Below are 25,087 nucleotides of genomic sequence, written 5' to 3'. Positions count from 1 at the left end.
AGGATGGATGGATGAGACAACCTTGAGCCACTCAGGATCGAACTCCTGGCTGTGAGGTGAATTAGCCTGCAATACTGCATTCTAACCACTGCGCCACCAAAGCTCCTCACAATCAAAGCTTCCCCACTTTTATGCATTCATCAATGCCACATATGTGTACAAAGGGATGGAGTTCGATTGCGTGGCTGCACCCACCATCTTTTGCTAGATGATTTCCCAGTCCCTGGTCACATATTCAGATGGAGTATTTGAATAGTATTTGTGAATGAGGCAATTGCCTGTAGCAATTGCCTCTTTCACAAATCAAAACAAGGCCATTCAGCAGTGGCTTTGGACAGATGCAAGCAAGATAGTACGGTAGCAAAAATAGTTAAGGGAATGGCCCTGGGGGGGACAGTAAATGTTGGCCAAACAGTTACTGCCCCCTCAGGGCCATTCCCTTAATTACTTTTCCCCTCTGTGCTGACTCAGGGAAAAAACAGGTAGGCAGCACTTTAATCCAGCAATGGGGAAAGGTCCTGGAACTATATTGGTTGCCCATCATTAGAGGCATAGCATTCAAATTTTAACATAGGCCTCCTCATAGTACTTGAACTACCACTTCCATCAGGCCAAAGGACAATATATACTAGGATGAGGAGGATAATGGACCCAATTCATATGAAGCTAAATTAAATCAGTGAAACCAATTATTTCCACATTCCTGCTATAGCTGATAAAGCATACTTCTAAACTGAGAGTTCCAAATTCTGTCAATCAAGTATATCATGCAGTTACAGGTAGTCCTTGACTTATAACCATTTGTTTAATGACCATTCGAACTTATAATGTCATTGGAAAAAAAGTGATTTGACCGTTTTTCACATTTATTATGACCGTTGCAGCATCCCCATGGTCATGTGATCAGAATTCGTGCCCTTGGCAACTAGTATGTATTTACAGATTCATTGTCTAGGATGGGGGTCACGTGATCACCACTTAACCTTCCCAGCCACCTTCTGATAAGCAAAATCAATGGGTAGGGAGAGCCAGATTTGCTTAATGACTGTAGGGTTCACAACAACTGGCAAAAATAGTTCATAAAATGGGGCAAAATTCACTTAAACTGCCTGGCTTAGCAACAGAAATTTTGGCTGAGTTGTGGTTGTAACTTGAGGACTACCTCGTATTTAGTCCTTTATTTCTTAGCAAGGCTTTTATTGCATTTTGTTTGTTTTAGATAGGCACAATCAGAAGTGAGAAAATATTTGAAGACTACAAAAAAAGCAACAATATCTACATGCTTAAAATTCCAGGAATGAGACAAAATAGTTGTGCCACTAAAACGCTTGTTCTGGAAACACTACATTTGGACTTATTATTACTATAGCGACAGTATCAGTCAGATTCCACGGTAACTTTCATGAATATATCACACAAATACATTTCCCAGGGTGACTAATGGGGCAAAATCCAGTGTATTTGCTGACTTTTGGTATCTGCACATTATTATTTTAGAACATAGTGCAGTGTAGTACTTAATCTTTCTTTTAAAACTGCAATATGGAATATGTGGCCCTTCAAATGTTGCTGAGTGACACCTATAATCATTGGCCATGCTATCTGAGTATTAGGAATTGTAATTCAGCAGTACCTGGGGGGGGGGTCACTGATGCACTACCCCTTTCTTTCATCTGTATGAAACAACTTTCTTGATGGACAGTGGCATCTATAAGCAAACTTTGGACGCCTAAATTTTCCTATACACTTGATCACGCGTTTGTGATCACAAAAATGGACCTTCACCATCCCCAAAGATGCCCCTGTTGCTAACAGTTATTATGTATTGTTCTCTCTCTTTCTTTTCTATGGATGACTCAATTGACTGGTCCTTACAAGTAGTCCTCCACTTATTCCTTCAATGATCATTAAGAGTTACAATGGTGCTGACTAATGACTGGTCCTCACATTTATGATTGTCACAGTGTCTCCACGATGACATGATCAAAATCTAAGGGCTTGCAACAGGCATAAATTTACAAAGGCTGCAGCATCCCGATGTCATGGGGGTTGCCATTTGCAACCTTCCCAAGGAGCTTCAGATAAGCAAAGTCAATAAAGGAAGTCATATTTGCTTAACGACCTTGTGATTCACTTAACAACCGCAGCAAAAAGGTCATAAAATCAGGCATAACTCATTTAACAACCATCTCACTTAATGATGAAAATTCTGATTGTAGTTGTGGTCGTAAGTCGAGGACTATCTATATTGCTTGTCTGTGCTTGATGACAACTTTTGTTTCATGGGGGCCCAGGGAGTTTGCCTTTACCCATACAGCCTCCACACCCCTTCTTTTCAATCTCTGGGCCTTAACTTATTTCCCCCCAAAATCTATTTTCTTTCATCTTTCATCAAAACAGGAAAGGAAACCACCACTCCTCGTTCCCAGCAGGGATCCTTTCTATTCCTCCAAGAAATTGGAACAAGAAATTACACAACATCTCCCAGTCAGCTTGAACCTACCTCTTGCGCAAATGGTATGAGACAATGATGATGGCTAAGATGAAGGTCCCTGTGGCCGTATACATCACCCAAGCTGTGTCACAAAAGAACAGAAGAAATCAATGGGTGTTCAACAAATGTTGAACCATTAATCAAACAGCCTGCTAAACACCACAGCCTTCTTCAACCTGGTACCCTCCAAATGTGTTGGAATTCAAGTGCCCTAATTGCCTGCCACTAAAAAAAATTAAGAAGCGATCACACAACTCCAAGCCAGGTTCACTTTGGCCTAATTGGGACGTCTTTAAAGCCCCATCAGTCTATCTGTAATTGCAAAGCCTCTGCCACTAGGTGGTGCCATATTTAATATACTAAATAATACCAACCTCTTCCAGATGGGGCGGGTAATGCAGAGCAGCAAAGCAACCTGATTACTCTGGAGGAGACAGAAGGCTAGAAGATGGCAACTAATTATATAAAATTCCAGGCAGCCTGATGAGTAAGATGTCAATGTTCTTAAGAACATGGCACAAACCTCAGAAGTGGAGATACTCGCCATGAACATAGGGGTGACCCCAGTGGTTGGATTCAAATATGTGAACAACCGGTTCTCTGTCTGGATGCTGCTTCCAGAAGTCCATTCTGGGCCTGGGCAACAAAAAATTAGCTACTGTTTCTGCTGAACTTGTGCGAACTAGCTGAATCCCACCACTGGGTGACCTTGTATATTTCTGTGTATGGTATGTATAATACACACAGAGAGAGGTTTGCATGAACAGAAGCCAACAAGAAACGTAGCCAAAGGAAGGCCCCTTCTATTGACAGCATGCATTCCATTCTTCTTTGACTGCATCATGGAAGTTTATGCCAAGCTGAGAAATTTTGGCTTCAGCTTGGTGTGCTTTTCTGGCTTAACAGACAGATAGGAAACTGGCAGAGCAACACTTAGTAAAACTGAAGTCAGGTAAGGCAGAGGCTAAACAGAAGCAAAAAAAAAAGTTTTCCAAACAATTTTTCCCATTCCCATAAGGGCAGCAGAAAAAAGATGTGCCAAATAAGCATATATCTACAATATTGCTAATTTTGCATTCTGTGTGCATCACCGTGCCCTGGTTTCTTGCACAGAGATCTGATTTATCTTGCTTTTGTTATTTTTCCCCAGGCATTAAAGTCAAAGTCTTGTCCTAGATAAGGGGTTGTTTGCTAGGATCCTGGATGTGTTCATTCATCCAATTTGGAGTACAAAGAGACTGACATAAGGTACATAATATGTATATAAAGTATATATATGGTATGTATATAAAATACAAAGAGAGCCAGTTTGGTCCAGTGGTTAAAGCACAAAGCTAGGAAGTGGGAAATTGTGATTTTCACTTTAACCAGAAAAGCCAGCTGGGTAACTTTGGGCCTGTCACTCTCTCTCAGCCCAACCTACCTAATAAGGTTATTGTTGTGGGGGGAAAAGGAGGAAGGTGTGTTGAATATGTTTGCCTGAGCTATATATAAAAATAATAAAGACAGAATAGAAATAAAATAAAAGAAAAGAAAAATCAGAATAAAAGGAAGCAATAACTTCTAGTTATCTAGTACAATCTTTCTGAATCTTGGCAACTTGAAGATGTATAGAATTCAGCTCCCAGAATTGGGGCTGGGGAGTTCTGGGAGTTGAAGTCCACACATTTTCAAGTTGCCAAGGATGAGAAACTAACTGTTGTGGTGGTCCATTGCAAGACTGTGATGCCCCAGTTTCATTCTTCCACAAGTTGACCAGACAGTCTCAGAATTATGAGAGTTGCTGTGCTAGCATATCTGAAAAGGAAAAGCTGAGCTGCACATCAATCTGTTTCTTCTCCATAATACTATTAACCTGTTTACAATGACTATATCTTTTTTTTTGTTTGTTTATCTTGCATCTCATTTTACAGAGCACTATATATTTAAATACACAATTACATATTTTCTTTTAAATATTTCTTTACAGGCAGTCCTTGACTTACAACCGTAAGGAAACTACCCGTCATGGTCATAAGTCGTGGCGGTTATAAAAAGGATCTGTCACAAAACTGACCCGATTTTATGACCTTTTTTTTCCCCTGTAGTCATTGAGCAAGCACCGGGGTCATTTAGTGACCCAATAGTTCACCATGGATGCAGTTTGGCCAAAAATCAAAGGTAAAGGGGTTTGACAAAACTATTGTAAATTGCAGTTGTACAATCACGGGATGCTGCAAACACCATAAATGCAACCCGGTTGCTGAGCACACAAAATTGGGTCACATGACCATGGGGGAAGCAATTGACAGAAGTTTGAATCTGGGTCATAAGTAGCCCCCCCCTATCTACTGTAACTTCAAACAGTTGCTAAGCAACCGGTTGTTAAGTTGAGGACTACTTAAGTGAACTCATTTTGAAAAATACACATTGCAAATGTGTGGTAATGAGGGAATGGATAGCCTGGCTTCAATTCATAATAGGCAGAAGGAGGAATAGTTTGTACAGAAATGTAAAAAGATCCCATTCCTCAAATGTTCCTCTTATCCATTTGAAAAATATGTTTTAGATACTTTTGGAATATGTTTTAGTGCACTCCAGTGTGTTTCTGTTTCTTTGTTTAAGCCAAGAACTATTTATGGGAAAGAGAAATTCTGCAAAGAATAAATGGAAGGGGGGGGGCTCCTGGATCTGCTTTCCATCCATCTCCATTCCAAATTATTGCTCTTGAAAATGGTTATACCCAAAATGGTTGCTGGAATTAGGTATGTCTGGTTTAATGAAGGACTAGGGATGACATGGTAGCAGTGTTCCGATAGCTCAGGGCTTGCCACAAAGAAGAGGGGGTCAAGCTATTCTCCAAAGTACCTGAAGCCAGAACAAGAAGGAATGGATGGAAACTAATCAAGGAGAGAAGCAACCTAGAACTAAGGAGAAACTTCCTGACAGTTAGAACAACTAACCAGTGGAACAACCTGCCTCCAGAAGTTGTGAATGCTCCAACATTAGAAGTTTTTAAAAAGAGACTAGACAGCCGTTTGTCTGAAATGGTGTAGGGTTTCCTGCCTAAGCCGGGGGTTGAACTAGAAGATCCCAAGGTCCCTTCCAACTCTGATATTCTGTTATTCAAACATCATCCCTGTGGGGGAAAATGCTGAAAGACTGCTTAGAACAGTATTTCTCAATCTCAGCAACTTGTACATGTATAGACTTTAACTCCCAGAATTCTCCAGCCAGTGCTGTTGTCTGGGGAATTCTGGACATTGAAGTCCACAAACCCTCAAGGTGCTGAGATTGAGAAATACTGACTTAGAAGATGGATAGGATGTATTAATCAGTGTTCAGTAAAGGAGGAGTTAGTATGTATACATGTGCTGGGGGTTTTTTCCATTCTTTTTTTATGCACTTTTTAAATATCTTTATTGTATTCTGTTTTTTGTCCTTTTTTGGATTTTTTTTTTGAATTTTGTATTTTATCTTGCTTTTAAATAAAAAATAAAATTATGACAGGAAGAAGATGGATAGGCAACATTTTTAGCTCTGGATGACCCTTAAATTTCTTTCTGCTCCTGAAGGATAGGGAGGTATATATAACCATGCCTATATACTATTACCAAAGATGGGACTGAAACCCCTTTTCCAAATCTGGAAGGATTTAAAAATGCAAAAAAGTGGATTAAACCTTCGTATGCCTCATCTATTATGCATATTTTGGGAGCAAAATCAGGCAGGGGCAGTTTTAAGCTCTGTGATTTGGGGATTCTCCTAAAAACAATGAGTCTGAAGATGGTACATACAGTTGACTCATCCTAGATTCAGAAGAAAGAAATAGATAGGAAAAAGAATTAAGTACATTTCATCTTGCAAATGTATTCTCTAACTTTGAATTGCACTCTTTGAAATATTGTAAATTTAATGGCACTCTGGTTTTCTTGGCAGACATAACTAGAATGGCTCCAAGGGCTCCTTGTCCAGTGCAAAACTACAGTGTCAAAGAATCTATTTTGCCTAAAGCCAGTCAAGCTATAACACAGGGGTCTTCAAACTTAGCCCTTTTATGACTTGTGGACTTCAACTCCCAGAATTCTTCAGCCAGCTAACAGCTTCCTAGTATAATATTCCACCCCCCCCCCCCGCAGTTTAATCCTTTACCTCCTACCCCAATGGCAGACTCATTGGCACTGTAGGTCCAGGTTGAATTCAGCCAATCGGAAGAGGTAGGGGTCAGACGGGATCCATCACCTGGAAGGGTCCGCAAGTTGACCGAGGAAGCTTTCAGTCCTGGAAGGATCATGAAGGATTTTACAGTGGATTTTCAGCTTAACTTCTCATCAAAATCTCAGGCTTTCCTGATATGTTAAACAGTAACACCAGTCTCACTAGTTTTGCTACATTGATTTGACATGAACATACACTGATTCTGAATGTAATCATGGCCTAGTGAGAACAATAATTTATTAATGAAATTTAGCCTATCGTTACCATGGACTATTGCATTGTCTGTTTGTCTGTCTGTCTGTGTGCATGTGTGTGTTGCCATGATGAGAGTTGTAGTAAGGGCAAGTTGCACAGATGCAATAAATGCAACAAATGCAGCTCATTAGCATCTCCTTTGAACCCTTAGAGTCTTCCCCATAGAGAGACCCATTTTTCAATTAGTAGAAGTTGTGGACCGCTGCTTTAGAGAAAGATTGGATAAAATACAAGAAGTTAAATCAGCCAACCAAGCAAAAACTTCACTGCAAAAGGAGCCAGATCAAGGTGCCTTTAAAATTTTGAGAAGCTCAACAGCAAAATGTCCATTTGACCTTCTTTTCTTCTCAATGCAAAATATATCAATTTAGCTTCTAGTCCCCTTTGAAATTAGTGACTCTATAAATGTGAATATGTACAGTTACATCTTAACATTACCAGAATAAAAATACTGTTCCAACCAATCATTTCACAGACCTTGTGAAAGCCTGAGACAATTGTACCGCCCAGCCTTGCAAAATCAGTTCTGGCCATCTCTGTTAAAAAGAACCATAGTGTCACAGATTCAAAGGGATGTCAAGAGAAACTGGCCTACAATTAATCCTTTGGGGATATTACAAAAAAAATAATTAAATGTAAAAAGAAATGTAATTAAAAATGTAATTTAAAAAAATTGGAACATTACAAAAAAGATGTTGAGACTTTGGGAAAAGTGCAGAAAATAGCATCTAGGATGGTTAAAGGCCTGGAGACTAAAACACATGAACAGTTGTAGAAACTGGGTAGGGCTAGTTTAAAGAAAAGAAGGATAGGGTGACATGATAGCAGTATTCCAGTGTTTGAGAGGCTGCCACGAAGAAGATTGGGTCAACTTATTTTCTAAAGCACCAGAAAGCAAGGCAAGAAACAATGTATGGAAACTAATCAAGGAGAGAAACAACCTGGAATTAAGGAGAAACTTCCTAACAGTGAGAACAATTAGCCAGCGGAACAGCTTGCCTTTGGAAGTTGTGGGTGCTTTATCACTGGAGGCTTTTAAGAAGAGATTGGACAGACACCTGTCTAAAATGGTATAGGGTCTCCTTCTTGAGCAGTGGGTTGGATAGAAGACCTCCAAGGTCCCTTCCAGAGCAATTCAGATTTTGATTGATTGATAGATTGATTGACTGACTGACTGACTGACTGACTGACTGATTGAATGATATGGGAAGAAGCATTTTTTTCATATTCAAGGAGTTTGGCCAGATAGCAATATTTGGGTAATAGATTTCTCGAGGAATCCTGAAAGATGTTCCAAGATGGAACCATCTGTGCTCCTAACACATGTGGATCTAGGATCTACTAATTCGAGCTCAGAGTGCAGTGGCAAGATGTCACCAGTATATGTGTTTATCCACCACCTTGCAGGTCAAAGGCATCTGTGGTTACATTGCCCAAAATGTTGACTTCATTCATCTTGCTAAGATGTCTCCCCTGTCCCCCTCTGTAAGCAGGGCCACTTGGGAGAAAGAAGGGGAGTGGGTAAGAGAAAGCACTCCTATGGAACATCATCATATAACTTTCCTCTAGCATTTTAGTCAGGTGACAGCATCATCCAGGAAGCCAAAGTTCAGTGCCTACCTCGATACAAGATGGCAAAGCCTTGGGCTTGCAGGAACTGGTCTGATTGGAAGAAGAGGGAAAGACAGTCCGTGGGGAACAGCAGAGGTGCACCCGGCCTTCGGCGCCCATCAAACTGGGCCAGTAAGAGATTGCTGTGTCCATCCCGGACCTCCAGGCGGTCGTTTGGATCACGCACATCAAAGATCCGGAAGCTGAGCTCTATAGAATCACAGCCTGCAGGGTAAAGGATCCAGCTGCAGTTGCTGTTGGCCTCATAGTCATCTGGGAACTGCGGAGAGTAGATCACTCCAGACAGATCACTGAAGTTCCCCTGACAGGCCCCCATGGAGACTGGAATGGGAAGAGAAAAATCAGAACAGAATTGTAATCAGTATTAAAGGAAAAGCCTCTGATGAACTGAGCTCATCTTCAAGTTATGAAATTTAGATATTTTTAAATTTAAAAAATGATAAAATACTGAAATACAAAGAAGTACAACATCAACATAAAAGGATGCTTAATGGCTATTCAGTTACAAAAACTCTGTTGTTTAATGATGAAAATAAACTAAATAAAAAGAGTTAATTTAAAAAGATCCAAATGCATGTAATATCCATTTCATATTGGTATGAGATTATGTCAGTCCTCAAGTTTTATCATTAAATGTAAAGATATATTGCTTCAATTTCTTATTTTTGGAATAAAAAGATTTCAAAAATAGATAACAGATATTCCTTAATATCAGGAAGATACACTTTATTCAAATTATATAAGATCATCCTCTTTACCAAAGTCTAAGTTTAGGGTATAGCCAAACCTCTTCGTAAAAGACCAGATTCCCTGTTTTAGGAATATAATATCTCATTTACATTCCATTTCTTTCCAAGATGATGTTAAAAAATATTTATAATGCCAGTACAAAAAATCTAATGTCCAACCTTTTTTAAACGTTACTTGAGAAGTCCAGTAGATATAAAATATAATATGTTCTATTGAATTTCTTAAGTTCTTCAAAATAATAATAAGCATGTTTATGATTTTTTAAAAAAAGGTAAACCCTTTGATTTTTCCAAAATTGGATATTTCAATTCTTCATTCCACAGTTGTTGTTGTTAACTGCGAAGTCGTGTCCGACCCATCGCGACCCCATGGACAACGTTCCTCCAGGTCTTCCTGTCCTCTACCATCTTCTGGAGTCCATTTAAGTTCTCACCTACTGCTTCAGTGACTCCATCCAGCCATCTCATTCTCTGTCGTCCCCTTCTTCTATTGCCCTCAATCTTTCCCAGCATTAAGCTCTTCTCCAGTGAGTCCTTCCTTCTCATTAGGTGGCCAAAGTACCTGAGTTTCAACTTCAGGATCTGGCCTTCTAAAGAGCAGTCGGGGTTGATCTCTTCTAGGACTGACCGGTTTGAACGCCTTGCAGTCCAAGGGACTCGCAGGAGTCTTCTCCAGCACCATAGTTCAAAGGCCTCAATTCTTTGGCGCTCAGCCTTTCTTATGGTCCAACTTTCACAGCCATACATTGCAACTGGGAAAACCATGGCCTGGACTATACGCACTTTTGTTGGCAGGGTGATGTCTCTGCTTTTTAGTATGCTGTCTAGATTTGCCATAGCTTTCCTCCCCAGAAGCAAGCGTCTTTTAATTTCTTGGCTGCAGTCCCCATCTGAGGTGATCTTTGAGCCCAGAAAAATAAAATCTGCCACTACCTCCATTTCTTCCCCATCTATTTGCCAGGAATTGAGAGGGCCGGATGCCATGATTTTGGTTTTCTTAATGTTGAGTTTCAAGCCAACTTTTGCACTCTCCTTCTTCACCCGCATCAAGAGGCTCTTTAGTTCCTCTTCACTTTCCATTCCACAGTACAGATATGTAATTAAAGCTAGTCTTCCTTTTATTTTTTTAAATCCCATATAAAATTGAATTGTTTGGTTCATTTTAAGTGCTGCATCTCTTAAGCATCTCAAGACTCCAGATACTTCTAAGCCTGCTAAAAGCGTCTGGATTGTGCTGTTTTGTCAGTACATGTTTCAACGATATATACCACCAAACAGATGTTATGGGTAAATCATATGCAGAATACAATCTCTCAGAATATTTAAAACAACTACTAAAGTTCAACTGACTTAAGGAGTTTATCCTTTGTTTGGCCCAGACGTTCAAAAAGAAGATCCTATTCTTTATTTTCAAATTTGGATAATTCAGCATTAGTTTTTTATGTGATTCTGCATCAAACCATAAACACTTTCTGACCTTCCAAATTTGTTTAGAGAGAAATCCACATAATGATTTAATATAATTTATGATTTCAGACAATATCTCTTAAACCAGGGCTTTTCAACCAGTGGTACGGGTACCACCTGTGGTACATTGGCAACCATCCTAGAAAAGTAGCGGGGGAGGAGAATGAGCTGAACCAGTGGCAGCACCGCACAAGCCTGAGCGAGAGATGGCTGGAGCTGCAGGGCTGTCAAGGCTCAGCGGAAGCACCACGATCAGCGCTTCTTCGGGGCTGTCAGGGCTCCAGCTGGAGCTTGGTGTTGATCCTGGTGCTTCTGCTGAGCCCAGAAGAAGCGCTGATCAGCTGGAATGTTGCAGCATCTCCAAGGTCTTGTGATTTACATTCAGATGCTTGGCAACTGATTCATATTTATGACGGTCATAGTGTCCCAGGGTCATGTGAAGTGACCAAAACCTGCTGCAACCACTCAGCAGATGGGAGAAATAAAAACCAAACACCCCCCCACCCCTGCTGCCAATCCTCAATAGAAATGCTCACAACAATGAAAACCTCGAACAGGAGGAAGAGCGCCACCGGGTGGGCAGGCAGGTGTCTTGCTCGGCTGTGGCTTGGGGGGCACTTTTTTCAGTGCCATTGTAACTTCGAACAGTCACTAAGTGAACTGTTGTAAGTCAAGGACCAACTGTACTTCATCACTTTTTTCCTTTGGGGGGGGTCATCAAGTTTTTGACACCTTGCTAGGCGACTGGTGGTACTCAGATGTTGCCATATCCTAAAAGTAGTACAATGGGTGAAAAGGTTGAAAAGCCCTGTCTTAAACTAATTAATATTAAAGGATTTTGATCAACCAAAAATGTCTAATTAGATTAGAACCAGGAAGATCCAAAGATGATTCTACCATCATCTATAAAAACTCACAGATGACTGTCTTTCAGACAATCTTTGGTTACTGCTATGGAGGTACAGTGGAATCTTCTTCTGGGCCTTGAGTTTCTGGAGAAAAAGTGAACTAGTCTCTTGGCCCTTTCTGCTTTGTCTACTGGAGAGCCCAGAACTTTACTCAACAAATTTTTCTTTTTTGATTGTAGAAATAGGTTTTTTATAGTAAATAGAGGTTTGTTTGTACACAGTTAATCCTCACTTACCAACAGTAATTGGAATTGGAAACTGTTGGTAAGTGACACAGTTGTATAGTGCAACATCATATGACCACACTGACTTATGACAGCAGCTCTGGCAGTCCCAGTTGCTGTCATTAGATGAACTGGGTAGTCCCAGTTGCTGCTGTTTGATGAATCTTGCAAAGGTTACAATGCCCCGTGGTCACATAATCAGCATTTGAGACCTCCTGCTGGCTTCCCCATTGACTTTGCTTGTCGGAAGTCGACAGTGAAGATCACAAATAGCAATCATGTGACTGAAGTGCTGTGACATCATAATTGCAAGCTAGTCCTCCTCATTCAGCACCATTATAATTCTGAATGGTTGAACGAATGGTTTTTAAACAAGGACTACCTATTATCCTAACTTAACTTGTCAATAAACTTTTATTGTTTATCTTTTGTGAAATTGGTCTATTGAGGGTGAAGGTTCGTTCTCTGAGCTTGTGGATGGGTTTCTAAACATTTCATTACCAGGCTAGGTAACATCTTCAGCAGAGTTTAGGGGATGTCATTATCAGTGTTCTTCTGTTTATACGGGCTTCAGATGTGGGTGTGTCAAATGGGTGAGGGTCTTGTGATGGGTCTTGTGATTGGCCAAGTGTGAGTCATCAGTGAGAGGCTTGTGATGGGTCTTGTTATGGGGAGGTAACATTAGAACTGCTGGTGACAGGAGGGGCCTCGCATAGGTTAGTTGAGGGTTGGTGCTGTCTCCTGGTTGGCTATGTGGTTGATTTGACATCTAAGCTACAGATATTTGCCACTATTGAAAACTAATCTATTTTTCAAAAGGAGGAAATAAAGGCTGAAATTCCTCGAGTCTATGTTACAAGGCCAATCTTATCCTTTCAAGGTAGATCAGACTAGGAAACCCACATCATGTAGGCCAAGACACACCTTTATTGTAAGGTTACAGTAACAGAATCTTGCAACTCTGAATACATCTTCTTCCTCCTTTTATCTACTTGAGAACTAGGGAGAAATTTTTCTGAGACATTTATTCACACTACATTCGTGCTCTGGAGGCCTCTTTTATCTGACTGTGGCCTTAATAGCAACTCTTCCTCCTATCCCTCAAGGTCACCCTCTCTTCCCCCTATGGCTAGCAAGTTGCATTATGGAATTTAATTTTTTCCCTGATTGTCATTGCCAGCAAGACAAAATAGCTGATGAGAATCCCTTTTCACGCACATAATAGGACTGTGAAGATATCCATTAGGTATTGCTTGGAAAGCAGTGAGAATTGCCCAGCCACTATAAGTAGCAAGAGGTGAGGACAGGATATGCGTATCCTAGGAGAGAAGACGTGAGATCTCCAGCCTTCCATATTACTGCTACACTTCTCTTGACAGCCAGTTGAGTTCTCATAAAAATGGAGAAAGGGGTTCCTCCCATTTTTAAATTTAACCCACCTCTCGCTAGTATATAATCAATATTCTTACCCTGACATATCCTACTTATTATTTATTAGATTTATACCCAATTTCACTCACACACAATTCCAGGAAAAGGTGTTCACAACAAACGCTATGTGCACATCCACATATGCTACAAATTCAGTGTAGACCTTTGAACCTGGATTGCTGCATAGCCTTAACGATTATAGAGGGCTGGTGAAAGCTGAATGCCTAAGCAACTTGCCTAAGGCTGAGCAGTAAGCGCTTGGCTGAACTTAGATCTGAATCGAGCTTGTCAACAGCTACAGTACTACATCCCACATCATACCGCTAAAGGCAATTAATAGGGAGTATTAAGCATTGCATCCAACTACCACGGAGTTGTTATAACCTGGCCAAAGTTAAGATCCACCTACATGAACAGTTGGATCTTTCCCTATGCAAGCAATATTCTTACATCTTGCAGCTGGCTCAGATTTAACAATTATGCTTCGTAAGCTCATCCATTTCTGTGTGCAACCTATGAGATAAGAGGGAGGTGGAACCCAGGACTACAACTGTTTTGAAGAACCATATGCATAAAATAGTACTCTGCATAGTTAAGTAGCTCACTTTGATGGGATGTACAATTGCTTGATCAAACTACCTCAATGTTACAGAACGTCCACAGAGCACCGATTCTACTTCCCAATCCCACCCTCCCACCCCCATTAAATTTGGAAGCAGACCTGAGATTGTTGCCCTTCCCTGGAACTCTGAGGACAGGCAGGAATATCATAGGCCAATCCCTCAAGTTAACGAAAAAGTGAGCACAAAAAATACCATTTGTTCTTGACCTGTGCCCTGAGCAACAGCAGTTCTGGGAGCCACAAACTCCCCTTTGCCTCTGACCCAAACTGAAAGGGGGGGGAACCCAAATTTCTAAATCCACCTCCATGTTTTCCATACACAGTGTGTGCTTTTGTTGTTGGGCATTGTGTAAAAACATCTGTTAAACTACCGGTATTAGGGAAAGCTCCTTTTATATGCATTTTCCCCCCTGCATATATAAATTCTCAAAGTCAGCATAATATTATAGGGTGATGCCTGCCCTTCTGTGGAAACTTCTTAAAGAAGGTGGGAAAGTGTTGCAAGATATGGTAAAACTTGCTAGGAGATTGGGTTCGCTGATAAGGTTGTGAAATCCATTAGATCGAGGTTTCTCAACCAGGAGGACACATACCAATGGTGGCATGCAGAAGCAGTCAATGTGGGATGCAATTCTCCTCCCCAAGTTGAGAAACAGTCTTACAAGAAAAAGGGGAGGATACTGAAAAAAGAGGAAAAACATCCAGGCTCTAGTTAAGTGTGATGTTAACAGTCCTGAAAATTCAGGACTAGATCAGCCTCCGAAAGGTTTGGGCTAGGCTGCAGGGGTAGGCAATCTTGGTTCTTTTATGACTCATGGACTTCAACTCCCAGAATTCCTGAGAATTCTGGGAGTTGAAGTCCATGAGTCATAAAAGAGCCAAGGTTGCCTACCCCTGGGCTAGGGAAAAAGATCAAACACAGGCAGTCCTTGACTTATATTACAATGGAGCCTTGAATTTCCTTCAGAAAAGAGGTAGGCCTTACATCTTGATATCATCATCCTGCTTCTGTCAATTTGACCCCTCTTGCCACTCCTTCCAGATGCTGCCTCAAACCAGGTTCTCTGATAGCTGGGATTTAACACACAAAGAATGCTAATTTGAGGGTGGCTATCCTGGAGCCAGTTTGGTGTGGTGGTCAAGATATCAGGATAGAAACTGGGAGACCATGAGTTTTAGTTCCCCCCCCCCTTAAGCACAAATCCAACTAGATGATCTTAGACCAGTCACTTTCAGCCCTAGGAAGAAGGCAATGGCAAATCACTTCTGAAAATTTTTTTGCCAAGAAAACTATAGGGACTTGTCCAGGCAGTCTCTGAGAATCAAACGCGGTTGAATGAAAGAAAAAAAAAATCCTAGCAAATGGCAGGTGGAGAGGCAAGTTTCCATGTACAGAAAAACAGTCCAGCCAAACCTCCATAGAGCTCTAGCACTGCAAATCAGTTGTGGGAATACATTGCCATGGTGCCAATTGCTGGTTTGGCATGACTGCTATATGCCTGAAGAGCTCCCATGTTGGCGGTCAGTGAATTTGGGAGACGGAAAAGATGTTCACTGGATTCAAGGTTAGGAAGACACTTAGGTACTGGGTGTATAGAGCAGTGTTTCTGTTGGAATATTCATGAACAGGAAGAGTCATGTGGTAACTCAGTCAGCCAATGTGAGGAAAGTGCTACTGAGTCTGTGCAAAAAGAGTATTGAGTTAGGAGCTGGATTTCCAGTCTCTGAGTTTGTCTCTGGTCTGTCTCTGTAAGAAGCCTTCATTAAGCTATGTTGCTGTAAAGAAGAATGGTATTGTAAATATTTTTATATAAATATAAAGTTATTTGAATCAGCTAAATGCAGTCAACTGTGAGAGCTTCTGATTTATTTTTCACCAATAGAGAAATTAAAATTCTCTAACAGGTTATGGGCCCAGAGCTTACTAAGGACTGCATTGTAATTTAAAGCTGGAAGAAATTGCCTGTGTTTAGAAAGTATAAGAACAAGACAGAATTAGCAGAATGGCTGCAAAGGAATTTAAGGAAAGCTGTGTGCCTCGTTTGGGCCAGAAGAATTACATTGTGTGGGCTGCAAAAATGGAATGTTTGCTGAAAGCAAAAGAGCTGTGGTATATTGTTGAAAATCCACCACAAGTATTTGCAGCTGCAGATCAGAAAAGCCATGATCAAGCAATGGCTTATCTCATCTTGAATTTAGGTGATGAACAATTTCTAAATGTTGCAAATTTAAAGACTGCAAAGGAGATTTGGTTGAAATTGAGAGCTGTGCACGTGAATGTTTCTGCATGCAATATAGTGCAGTTGTCAAGAAAACTTTACAGGGCCTGTTTGCAACCAGATGAATCTGTGGAACAGCATTTAAATAAAATGCAAAGTTTATTTTTGGACTTAGAACAACGTGGGATTAAATTCCCTGAGTCCCAGAAGGTTTTATTGGTGTTGAACAGTTTAGATAAAACCTGGGACACCGTTTCTGCAATATTTGAATGCAAAGAAGAACAAGACTTAAAGTTTGAGGCTTTAAAGGCATATTTGCTTAATGAAGAGGAAAAACGCCATTTTAGAAGCAGCCGAGGAGGAGAAATTCCTGAGGAGGGGGTCCAGACTGCAAATCTCCAGAGGAGAAGAAACAAGCAGATCAGACCCGGACCAAATTGCAACAAAGGAGAGGTTTTGCAAGCAGAGAGCTTTACAAGTAAAGAATTGCTACATTTGTGGAGCCAGCACACATTCGCAAAGGAACTGTTTGCAGCAAAGGAAATTTGTGCAACCAAAAAGGACTGTTTTGCAAAAGGAACATTTTGGTGTTGCAAAAGTTTGCAATAGAAACAACAGAGACAAGTGGCTAATAGATAGTGGGGCAAGTCAAACAATTGTTAATGACTCTGAATTATTTTGCAGGTTTGTTCCAGTAGCACAAGAAGCTGTGGCTTTGGCAAATGGCCAGAAAGCAAAAGTCATTGGAAAAGGCGATGTAAAAATTCCATATTTGGAATCAAAGTTTACCAATGTGCTTTGTGCACCTGAGATGGAACATAATTTGTTAAGTGTGTCTAATTTAGACAAACAGGGTTTTGAGGTCATTTTTGTAAATGGGAAATGTCTCATCAAAAGGAATGGGAATATTTGTGCAGAAGGCATAAAGGAAGATAATCTATATGTATTGCAGGGACAAAAGGTTCAATGTTCCCATATATTTAAGAATATTGCAGAGCATGATTCATGTGTTCATCTTCTACATAGAAGACTTGGCCATGCAAGCTTTAAAGTTTTGCAGCAAATGCAAGATTTTGCAGAAGGGCTAAATATGAAGGGATGCAAAACATATTTGGACTGTGCAGTATGCAAAGCATCGAAGTCAAAGGCATTCCCAGTTAGTAAAAGTAGCACAAGACAAACAAAAAGAGTTCTAGAGCTGATCCATGCAGATCTGGTGGGACCTATGCAAGCCAGTTTGGGAGGAGCAAAATATGCACTGGTAATTGTTGATGATTATAGCAGGTATTCATTTTGCTATTTGCTTAGAGCAAAGACAGAGGTGCTACAACAATTCAAACAGTGGGTAAGTTTTGTAGAGAGAAGATACAGACAACAAGTGTGTCAGTTGCAAACTGACAGAGGTACTGAATTTATGTCAACTAAATTCCAACAATGGTTGAGGCAGTTGGGGATAAGACACAGACGTAAAAATCCTTACACAGCAGCAGAGAACGGTGTAGCTGAAAGAAGGAATGGTGTTTTGCAAACAATGAAAGATTCATTATTGGAGGATTCTGGTATGAGCAGGTCATATTGGGGAGAAGCCATATTGACTGCTAATTATATAGTTAACAGGCTGTGGAGTTCCTCCATTAATAATACTCCATATGCCATTCTATATGGGAGAAAGCCATCACTGGCACATTTGAGAATTTTTGGAAGTACTGAATGGGTACATATTCCAAAAGCAATCAGAAGGACAGCAAAAGGCAAGAAAGCTCAGGTTTGTGGGCTATGAGCCAGGGTCAAAAGGATATCGCTTTAGTGATGGAAGTAAAAGAATTATAATTTCAAGGTCTGCTAATTTTGCAGAACAAAATTGGGACAGAATTAATGCAAATTCTGGGTATGTCTCACTTAATGACGGTGATCTGTTTAGTGACAATAATTCATCTAATGATTGAAGATGTCCATGTTCAGGGAGGAGAGGCTGAACAAGACATGAAGCCAGAAAGACTTGAGACACAGGAGCAGTTAATAGCACGTAGGTCAGAGCGATGTAATAAAGGAATTCCGCCTGACAGGTATTCTGCCAGCAAGGTAAAGGTTTGCAATGTGTGGTATGAGCCAAGAAGTTACAAAGAGATGTTGGCATTACAAAAAGCTGAACAAGAAAGGTCGAAGGAGGCCATGGATAAAGAGATGAAATCCATGGGAGACCATGAAGTATTTAAATCAGTGATTTTGCCACAGGGAACCAAAGCTGTGGGTTATAAGTGGGTATATAAGAAAAAGGTATTGCCAAATAATGATATACAGTATAAGGCCAGGTTAGTGGCACAAGGTTTTTCACTATTAAAAAATGTATTAATAGGTCTGATGTCTTCCTGTCATGAAGGGAGGAGTGTTGGAATATTCATGAACAGGAAGAGTCATGTGGTCAGCCAATTGCTACTGAGTCTGTGCAAAAAGAGTATTGAGTTAGGAGCTGGATTTCCAGTCTCTGGGTTTGTCTCTGGTCTGTCTCTGTAAGAAGCCTTCATTAAGCTATGTTGCTGTAAAGAAGAATGGTATTGTAAATATTTTTATGTAAATATAAAGTTATTTGAATCAGCTAAATGCAGTCAACTGTGAGGGCTTCTGATTTATTTTTCACCAATAGAGAAATTAAAATTCTCTAACAGTTTCTCAATCTTGGCAACTTTTAGATGTGGTGGACTACAACTCCCAGAATTCCTTAGCGAGCATGCTCAGTCAGAGCTACCTAGAACTAACAAATGTTCATAAGGAGCAGGGATTCCCAGGTGCACAAAAGCTAAAGCTCTTGACAATTAGAGCCATTCTCTCCCAGGCAGTTGACTTGTTGAATTCAGAGGCTGGCAGAACAAGATAAAACATGGCTAAATATCCGCAGCCATTGGAAAGAAGGCACAACTAGATTGTCTGACTGTGGAGAAGCTGGACAAGGGTATGTTCTACTCACTCTCATCCTTTTGGGCCTCTTTTTAATCCCCCATGTAGTCACAGGTATATCTGTGTGAAAATCAGAACACTTTCAGAGATTATGAGGTGATCAGAGATGATGATGCTAAAGAAAATCTACTCTTCTTTAGGATGTCACCTCAGAATTGGCCATTAATTCCTCCTCAGTCTAGTTGCATGGGTGACAACTGTCCAGGGGGAGTTAATTTAATTTAATTCTAATCAAATCTGATTGTGAAATAGCTGGATCATTTTAAGCTACCTTTCCTATTTATATAGTAAACAACTCCTCAGTCCCCAATGATCAGCCAAAGGGATTGACCAAATAATATGTGATTCTTCCTCCCCCAATATTTATGCCAATATATGCCAGCTCTGGAGACAGACATTCAAATATGGTACAGGTAGTCCTTGAATTACAACCATTCACTTAGCAACCGTTCAAAGTTACAATGGCCCTGAAAAAAGTGACTTATGACCAGTCCTTGCATATGCAACATCCAGCATCTCTACAGTCATGTGATCAAAATTCAGGTGCTTGGCAACTGGCCTGTATTCATGATGGTTGCACTATCCTGAGGTCATGTAACTGCCATTTGTGACCTTCCCAACTGAAATAAAAAGCCAATGGGGGAAGCTGGATTAATTTAAAAACCGTGGTACCATGGTCGTAAAATCAAGTGTGTCTCACTTAACAACTGCCTTGCTTAGCTATAAAAATTCTGGTCCCAATGGTGGTTTTAAATCAAAGACTATCTTTATTATTGTTTTCGGGTGCTTAATTTGATGAGCCATGCAAAGAAGGCTCCAATTGTCCTGTTACTTATTTATTTTTTAATTAAAGCTGTTCTTCCCATGCTTCTGGCTAGTTGGGGTTTTTGTTTTGCTTTTTTGGTCAAAATATTTGTATATAACACATGACATTTCAAAGCAGTACTATTTATTTTACTTTTAGGATATTTTGGGGTAAAGTAGAGTCAATTTCAAATGTCTTAGTCTAGTTAGAATAGTAAAACTGACAAAACACATGAAATTGACTAGACTAGGGTGAGGGTATAAAACTGACAGCAGAATAAGCAAAGGACTCTGGAAGTGATAGATAGCAGCACTTCTAATCATATGGCCTCAAGAAGATACAGCTAGAAGAACTTTCCTTTTTAAAATAAAACTATTACATTTAAAGGAACAAAGAACAATTCAAAAGAGAAAAACAGATTTAAAAGGCCAAGTTGGAGTTTGCAATTACAGAGCTATTAGTCATAAAAAACACACAACCTTTTTTTTTTGCACCTCCCACTTCTCCCACAATTGCTCAGTGTGCATCTCACACACATATTCTAAACAAAGCAAACACTGCCTTGTTGTGTTTGTCATGTGCCCTCTAAGCTGCAATTGAATTATGGAAAACTGTCAGTGCACTGCCTCACACGTGAAAGGAGCTCCTATATAGATCCCAGCTTGTTATGGTTGTAAAAACTAATTAAAATGGAGATAATACTAAGTTGTGAGCAGACTTTGTCAGAGTCAAAATCAGGAAGGAAAAGAGCCCAACTGCATCTTAAATAAAAAAAAGACAAAGCAAAGTTCTTGAAAACTAACTCTAGTTAAAATAAATAACTGCACTCCAGATGTTGAGAACATAAAACTAGCAGGATGGGAGCAAATACCATTCTTCTCTCCTATACCAAAAAATGTGCAAGAGTTTGTTCCTAAAATGGTCTATTTGTATAATAAGGGTTATGGCACTTGCAAATGAAACTTGCAAATATTTATTACTCTCTATGGCAAAATATGAATTCAAGCACATCTCTGCATTGTTAACATTGGAAGTTTTCTAATCCCAGGTATAAAAGCTGTTACGCTGCAGCATCAGTTTCCACTAGAGAAAACACATTTTACGCAGAAGAGTCTGCAGGATTGGAGGCTGTCATCTTAAACAAAGTTGCACCTGCTACAAGGCAAGCTCATCTCCTTTTGCAGGTGTGTGCAAGGTCACACAGGACACACAAAAGAGTTCATCATGATAGCGTGACACTGTTTTTGTCAATTTTTTTTCACCCTGCCTATCCCTCTTGCTCAGATGCCTCTGAATCTATGAATGTCTCTTCTTAGGATTCCATCCCACTCAATTTTGATGGAATTTTATCCTCTTCTCTATAGTCACTGATTTACCCCTCCAAATGTAAGCAGCATTTTCATGCCAGTATCCAACTTAAACCTTCTCTTATGCCAGTGTGATGGATTCACCAAGGATTTTACCTTCCATCCTGTCAGCTGACTGGCACTTCCTCCAACTGACCAATGACAGAGACCGAGAAAAGGCAATCTTCTATCTTCCTTGTTTCCTTTTCACATTTTCCTTCTCACGAGAATTTTTAATAAAAAAAAAACAATCCTGTCCAGCCCTTGCATGGTGCAACTACAGAATGGTGGCAAGGGAAGAAGAAAGAAATTCCAGCATTTAGGAAGTAAAACAAGGAGAAATGTTTTCTCTGGAGCAGGAAATGAACCAGCAGTTAATTGGATCACTTTTCAAAGCCTCACAGAGAGTTCACAGTATCATGGGGACACAGGGAAGGGCAATGATAATCTCAGACCTTAACCTATTGTATATGTCAACATGGCTCAGTATGTGCATAGAACAGGGTTTCTCAACCTTGGCAGTTTGAAGATTCAGTTCTTCAACTCCCAAATGCTGGCTGGGGAATTCTGGAAGTCTAAATCTGTACATTTTCAAGCTGCTAAGAAATACTGTTATAAACAAAATGAAACTTCTGAAAAACCCCTAGTCTAAGGTAGTTCAGTATGAAGGCAGAGTTCCCTCAATCTTTCCCGCTCTGTGGATCGGTGGAGGGGAGGGGATAGTTCCACACAAGCGGTGGGCAAGCACGTACACACAACTCCATTTGCATGAGCAGGCAAGCCTCCCTGCTGCTCGAACAAATGGAGCGCACATGCACACATTCATCTGCTGCTCAAACAATATGTGCGCGCTCACCCACCATTTCTGCGGCCCAGTTCCAAATGGCTCAAGGCCTGGTAGTGGGCCATAGCCCAGGGGTTATAGTTCCCTGACTTAGGGTGACTTGGATTCCAAATCCTTGAATAAGAAGATAACTTGCCTTTGTCTTTCTAAAAGTGTATTGAAGTTATTTCTAAACCCCGTCAACTTCACTGGATGGCCTTCAACGTGTAATATGCAGAGGAAGGAAGTTTCATCTATAGGCATTTAGCTGTAGCAGGTACATCTTTACCAAATATATGGATCCAATTCTCACACTTACCGTTGTATATGCCAATCCGGCCATCTCCTCCACACAGTTCACTGGACTTGCCAAAGCAGACTTGATCACATTCCACAGCACTCACTTGCTGGCTGTGCCGGATATCTCCTTCATGGCCACAGAAACAGGCATAACCAGCTTCTACTCCAGCAAACTTCCAAAGAGACAGAAGAAAATAAGAGAAGATTTAAGATGAACCCATCTCTTTAACTGCATTGCTATGGTAAGAAGATGAAACGTGAAATCTTACAAGGAAACAAGGATAGGACAAGCAATAGTCTTGAAGGAAATTCAAGTCTTCCTATGATATATTTGTAGACTGAAAGCCATGCTTGATTTAATCATGGTTTACTAAATAAGCCAAATTGGTTGGGTTCACTCAATATAGACCATAAATCATGGTTTACAGACCATAAAGATTGTATTTGCATGGTAAACTGTTGAACTAGTCATCCACTTTAAGGCCAGAAGAAATGGTTTACTTTCTATTGAGCAATTATGTAGAGTAATACCAGCAGATTTATGTTTCCATAAAATAAAAGATATGGAAGATTATAGGAAAAGAGCCAAAATTACCTGCAAGAGCCCCAAATTCTTGCTATTTCCAAATGAGAAAGCTTAAACAGGTGACATAATCAAGTAACCAGACTGAATAATGCTTTCCCAGATATTAAAAAAATAGACGAATCTTCAAATTCAGTATCTCCAGAACAGAAGCATAACCATGAGGGCAGCCGTCTGAACCAAGTGTGACAAATGGGTAACAACTGTGCATTTGTTGCGCTAATAAAAACTGATAGCCTGGAACGACAAAACAAATGCTGTTTGATGGCTGAGCTCTGTTTCACGGGGTGCCAAGAATTGGGCTGATGGGATGAAAATAGAGAAGGGGGATAACATGTGTCTACTCAGTTGTCAGAGAAGACTAGAAAGGGTGCAAGACCAATCCAAATAAGGGGAAAAAGTAGATCAGTGAAGGCGCATGCCCAGAGTGAGTGGAGAAAATCAAGATTCAGGCCTTTCATGTAAGCTAGCTCTGCCTTACTCTGAGGTCATCATTTGATTTGCTGTTTAGATGTTATACTTTGAATTATAAATGAAGGGTGGAGAGCTGGTCACCTGCAAAGTGCTGATGGTGCTGTGATCAGCAAACAAATCAATTAGGAAAGCTTTTTATGGCATGGAGATATGCCCTATTGCCCATCAAATCAAGCAGCAACTGCTCAAGGCCCAATAGTTAAGATCAGTTCAGAAAAGTTGGCAAATCAACAGTCCATATGTCAATATTAAATAGATATCTCTTTATTAATAACCATGGATCAGTGGCCAGCAGGACCTCTATAGCTGCCTTAACAGTTTTTCTTGAAATACGAGGTTACCCATTAATAATAATAATAAAAAAAAGAATGGTCATAGCTGTTCTTAATGGGATCTGTAGTTTAATGGGACACTAAGAGATCAAATGAAAAAGAGATTGAAATTACAAATGGAGCTTCTCTACCAGATATTTTTATTTAGGGAATGACAGCTTTTTGGTTCCCAGACAGAGAAATAGTCACTAAACTTGGTTGTGTTCCAAATTTCTTTATTCATCAATAATAATAAATCAATACATAAATTCATCAGTTCTGTATTCAGAACCCCCTAATGGTCTCCAATGCCATACTGGCTAAATTTGTTAGCTCCTAGAACCATGCTACATCCTTATACAGGGGTCTTCAAACTTGACCCTTTTATGACTTGTGGACTTCAACTTTCTGGCTGAGGAATTCTGGCAATTGAAGTCCACAAGTCATAAAAGGGTCAGGTTTGAAGACCCCTGTCCTTATATATATATATACCAATCTTAAAGGTCTTTAAATCAGTCTTTTCAAGCTTTGCAGACCCAGTCAGATTAGGAAAGACAAATCTAAAAGCATACAGTATTGGAAACAGTGTCAGGATTCTATGTTTAAATTAAAAACAAGCCCAGTGTTGCATCACACAACTCCAGTGTGGCAGATTAGAAAGAATGAAATCCTTTTCACTGGCGCTTTTTTCCTAGACTGGAGAGGAGAATAAGTGGGAACTGGGTGGAATCACTCCCTGGCTTTTATTTATTATTTTATATTAATCTAAAAAGCCCCCCTTTTCTCAACCAATGTCATCTAATTGTATCCGGACTGTTTAAGAACTCAGTTCCTGAATTCTTAGTCCAGCCCAGATTTTCTAGCCAGTCGGTTATCTGGGAATTCTGGGAGATGTAGTTCTAACACATCTAGACAAACCCAGGTTGGGAGGGCCGTTTGAAGCAACCTCTTCAATGGACTGTGAAGGCCTCCTGAGCTGCTGTACCTTATAGCCTCGCTTGCGGCAGAAACTGAGGCAAACTTGCACCGTGAGTTTGGTGGAAGTGCCACTGCTCCCACTTAGTGTTGGGGGAGTACCAGAGTCCAGGAAGCAGCCAACATAGCCAGGCACTGAAAGAAACAATGGAGGAAGAGGATAGAAATTTTGAATGTTTATACAGGAAGGTATCACAACACTGCACAACTGTAGGACTTTACAAGTAATCTTCATTTACCAACCACAGTTGGGACTTGCAACTCTGTAGTTCAGTACCACAGTCACTAAGCCAAAAAAAGCCACGTGACTGCACTGG

The 25,087-nt window shown here is 40.3% G+C and overlaps 1 protein-coding gene across 2 annotated transcripts in view; it reads right to left on the bottom strand.

Annotated features, from left to right (window-relative positions):
- KREMEN2 (kringle containing transmembrane protein 2) overlaps positions 1 to 25,087 on the bottom strand; it is a 49,877-nt gene that overhangs the window by 5,308 nt on the left and 19,482 nt on the right. Inside the window, exons 3-7 of one of the 2 annotated variants that reach the window (XM_039345818.1) lie at positions 24,781 to 24,905; positions 22,447 to 22,600; positions 8,567 to 8,899; positions 6,626 to 6,754; positions 2,504 to 2,576 (exon numbers count right to left, since the gene is read on the bottom strand). In XM_039345818.1, coding sequence (XP_039201752.1) covers positions 2,504 to 2,576; positions 6,626 to 6,754; positions 8,567 to 8,899; positions 22,447 to 22,600; positions 24,781 to 24,905 — 814 coding nt within the window. The remainder of the gene's footprint in view (positions 1 to 2,503; positions 2,577 to 6,625; positions 6,755 to 8,566; positions 8,900 to 22,446; positions 22,601 to 24,780; positions 24,906 to 25,087) is intronic. The other variant, XM_039345819.1, reaches the window with a different exon arrangement.

Source organism: Crotalus tigris, unplaced genomic scaffold (genome assembly GCF_016545835.1).
Source record: "Crotalus tigris isolate CLP2741 ecotype Arizona unplaced genomic scaffold, ASM1654583v1 scf7180000017977.1317863, whole genome shotgun sequence".
Lineage (NCBI taxonomy): Eukaryota > Metazoa > Chordata > Lepidosauria > Squamata > Viperidae > Crotalus > Crotalus tigris.
The sequence above is the reverse complement of the archived record's forward strand: the minus strand, read 5'-3'. Positions and strand labels throughout refer to the sequence as shown.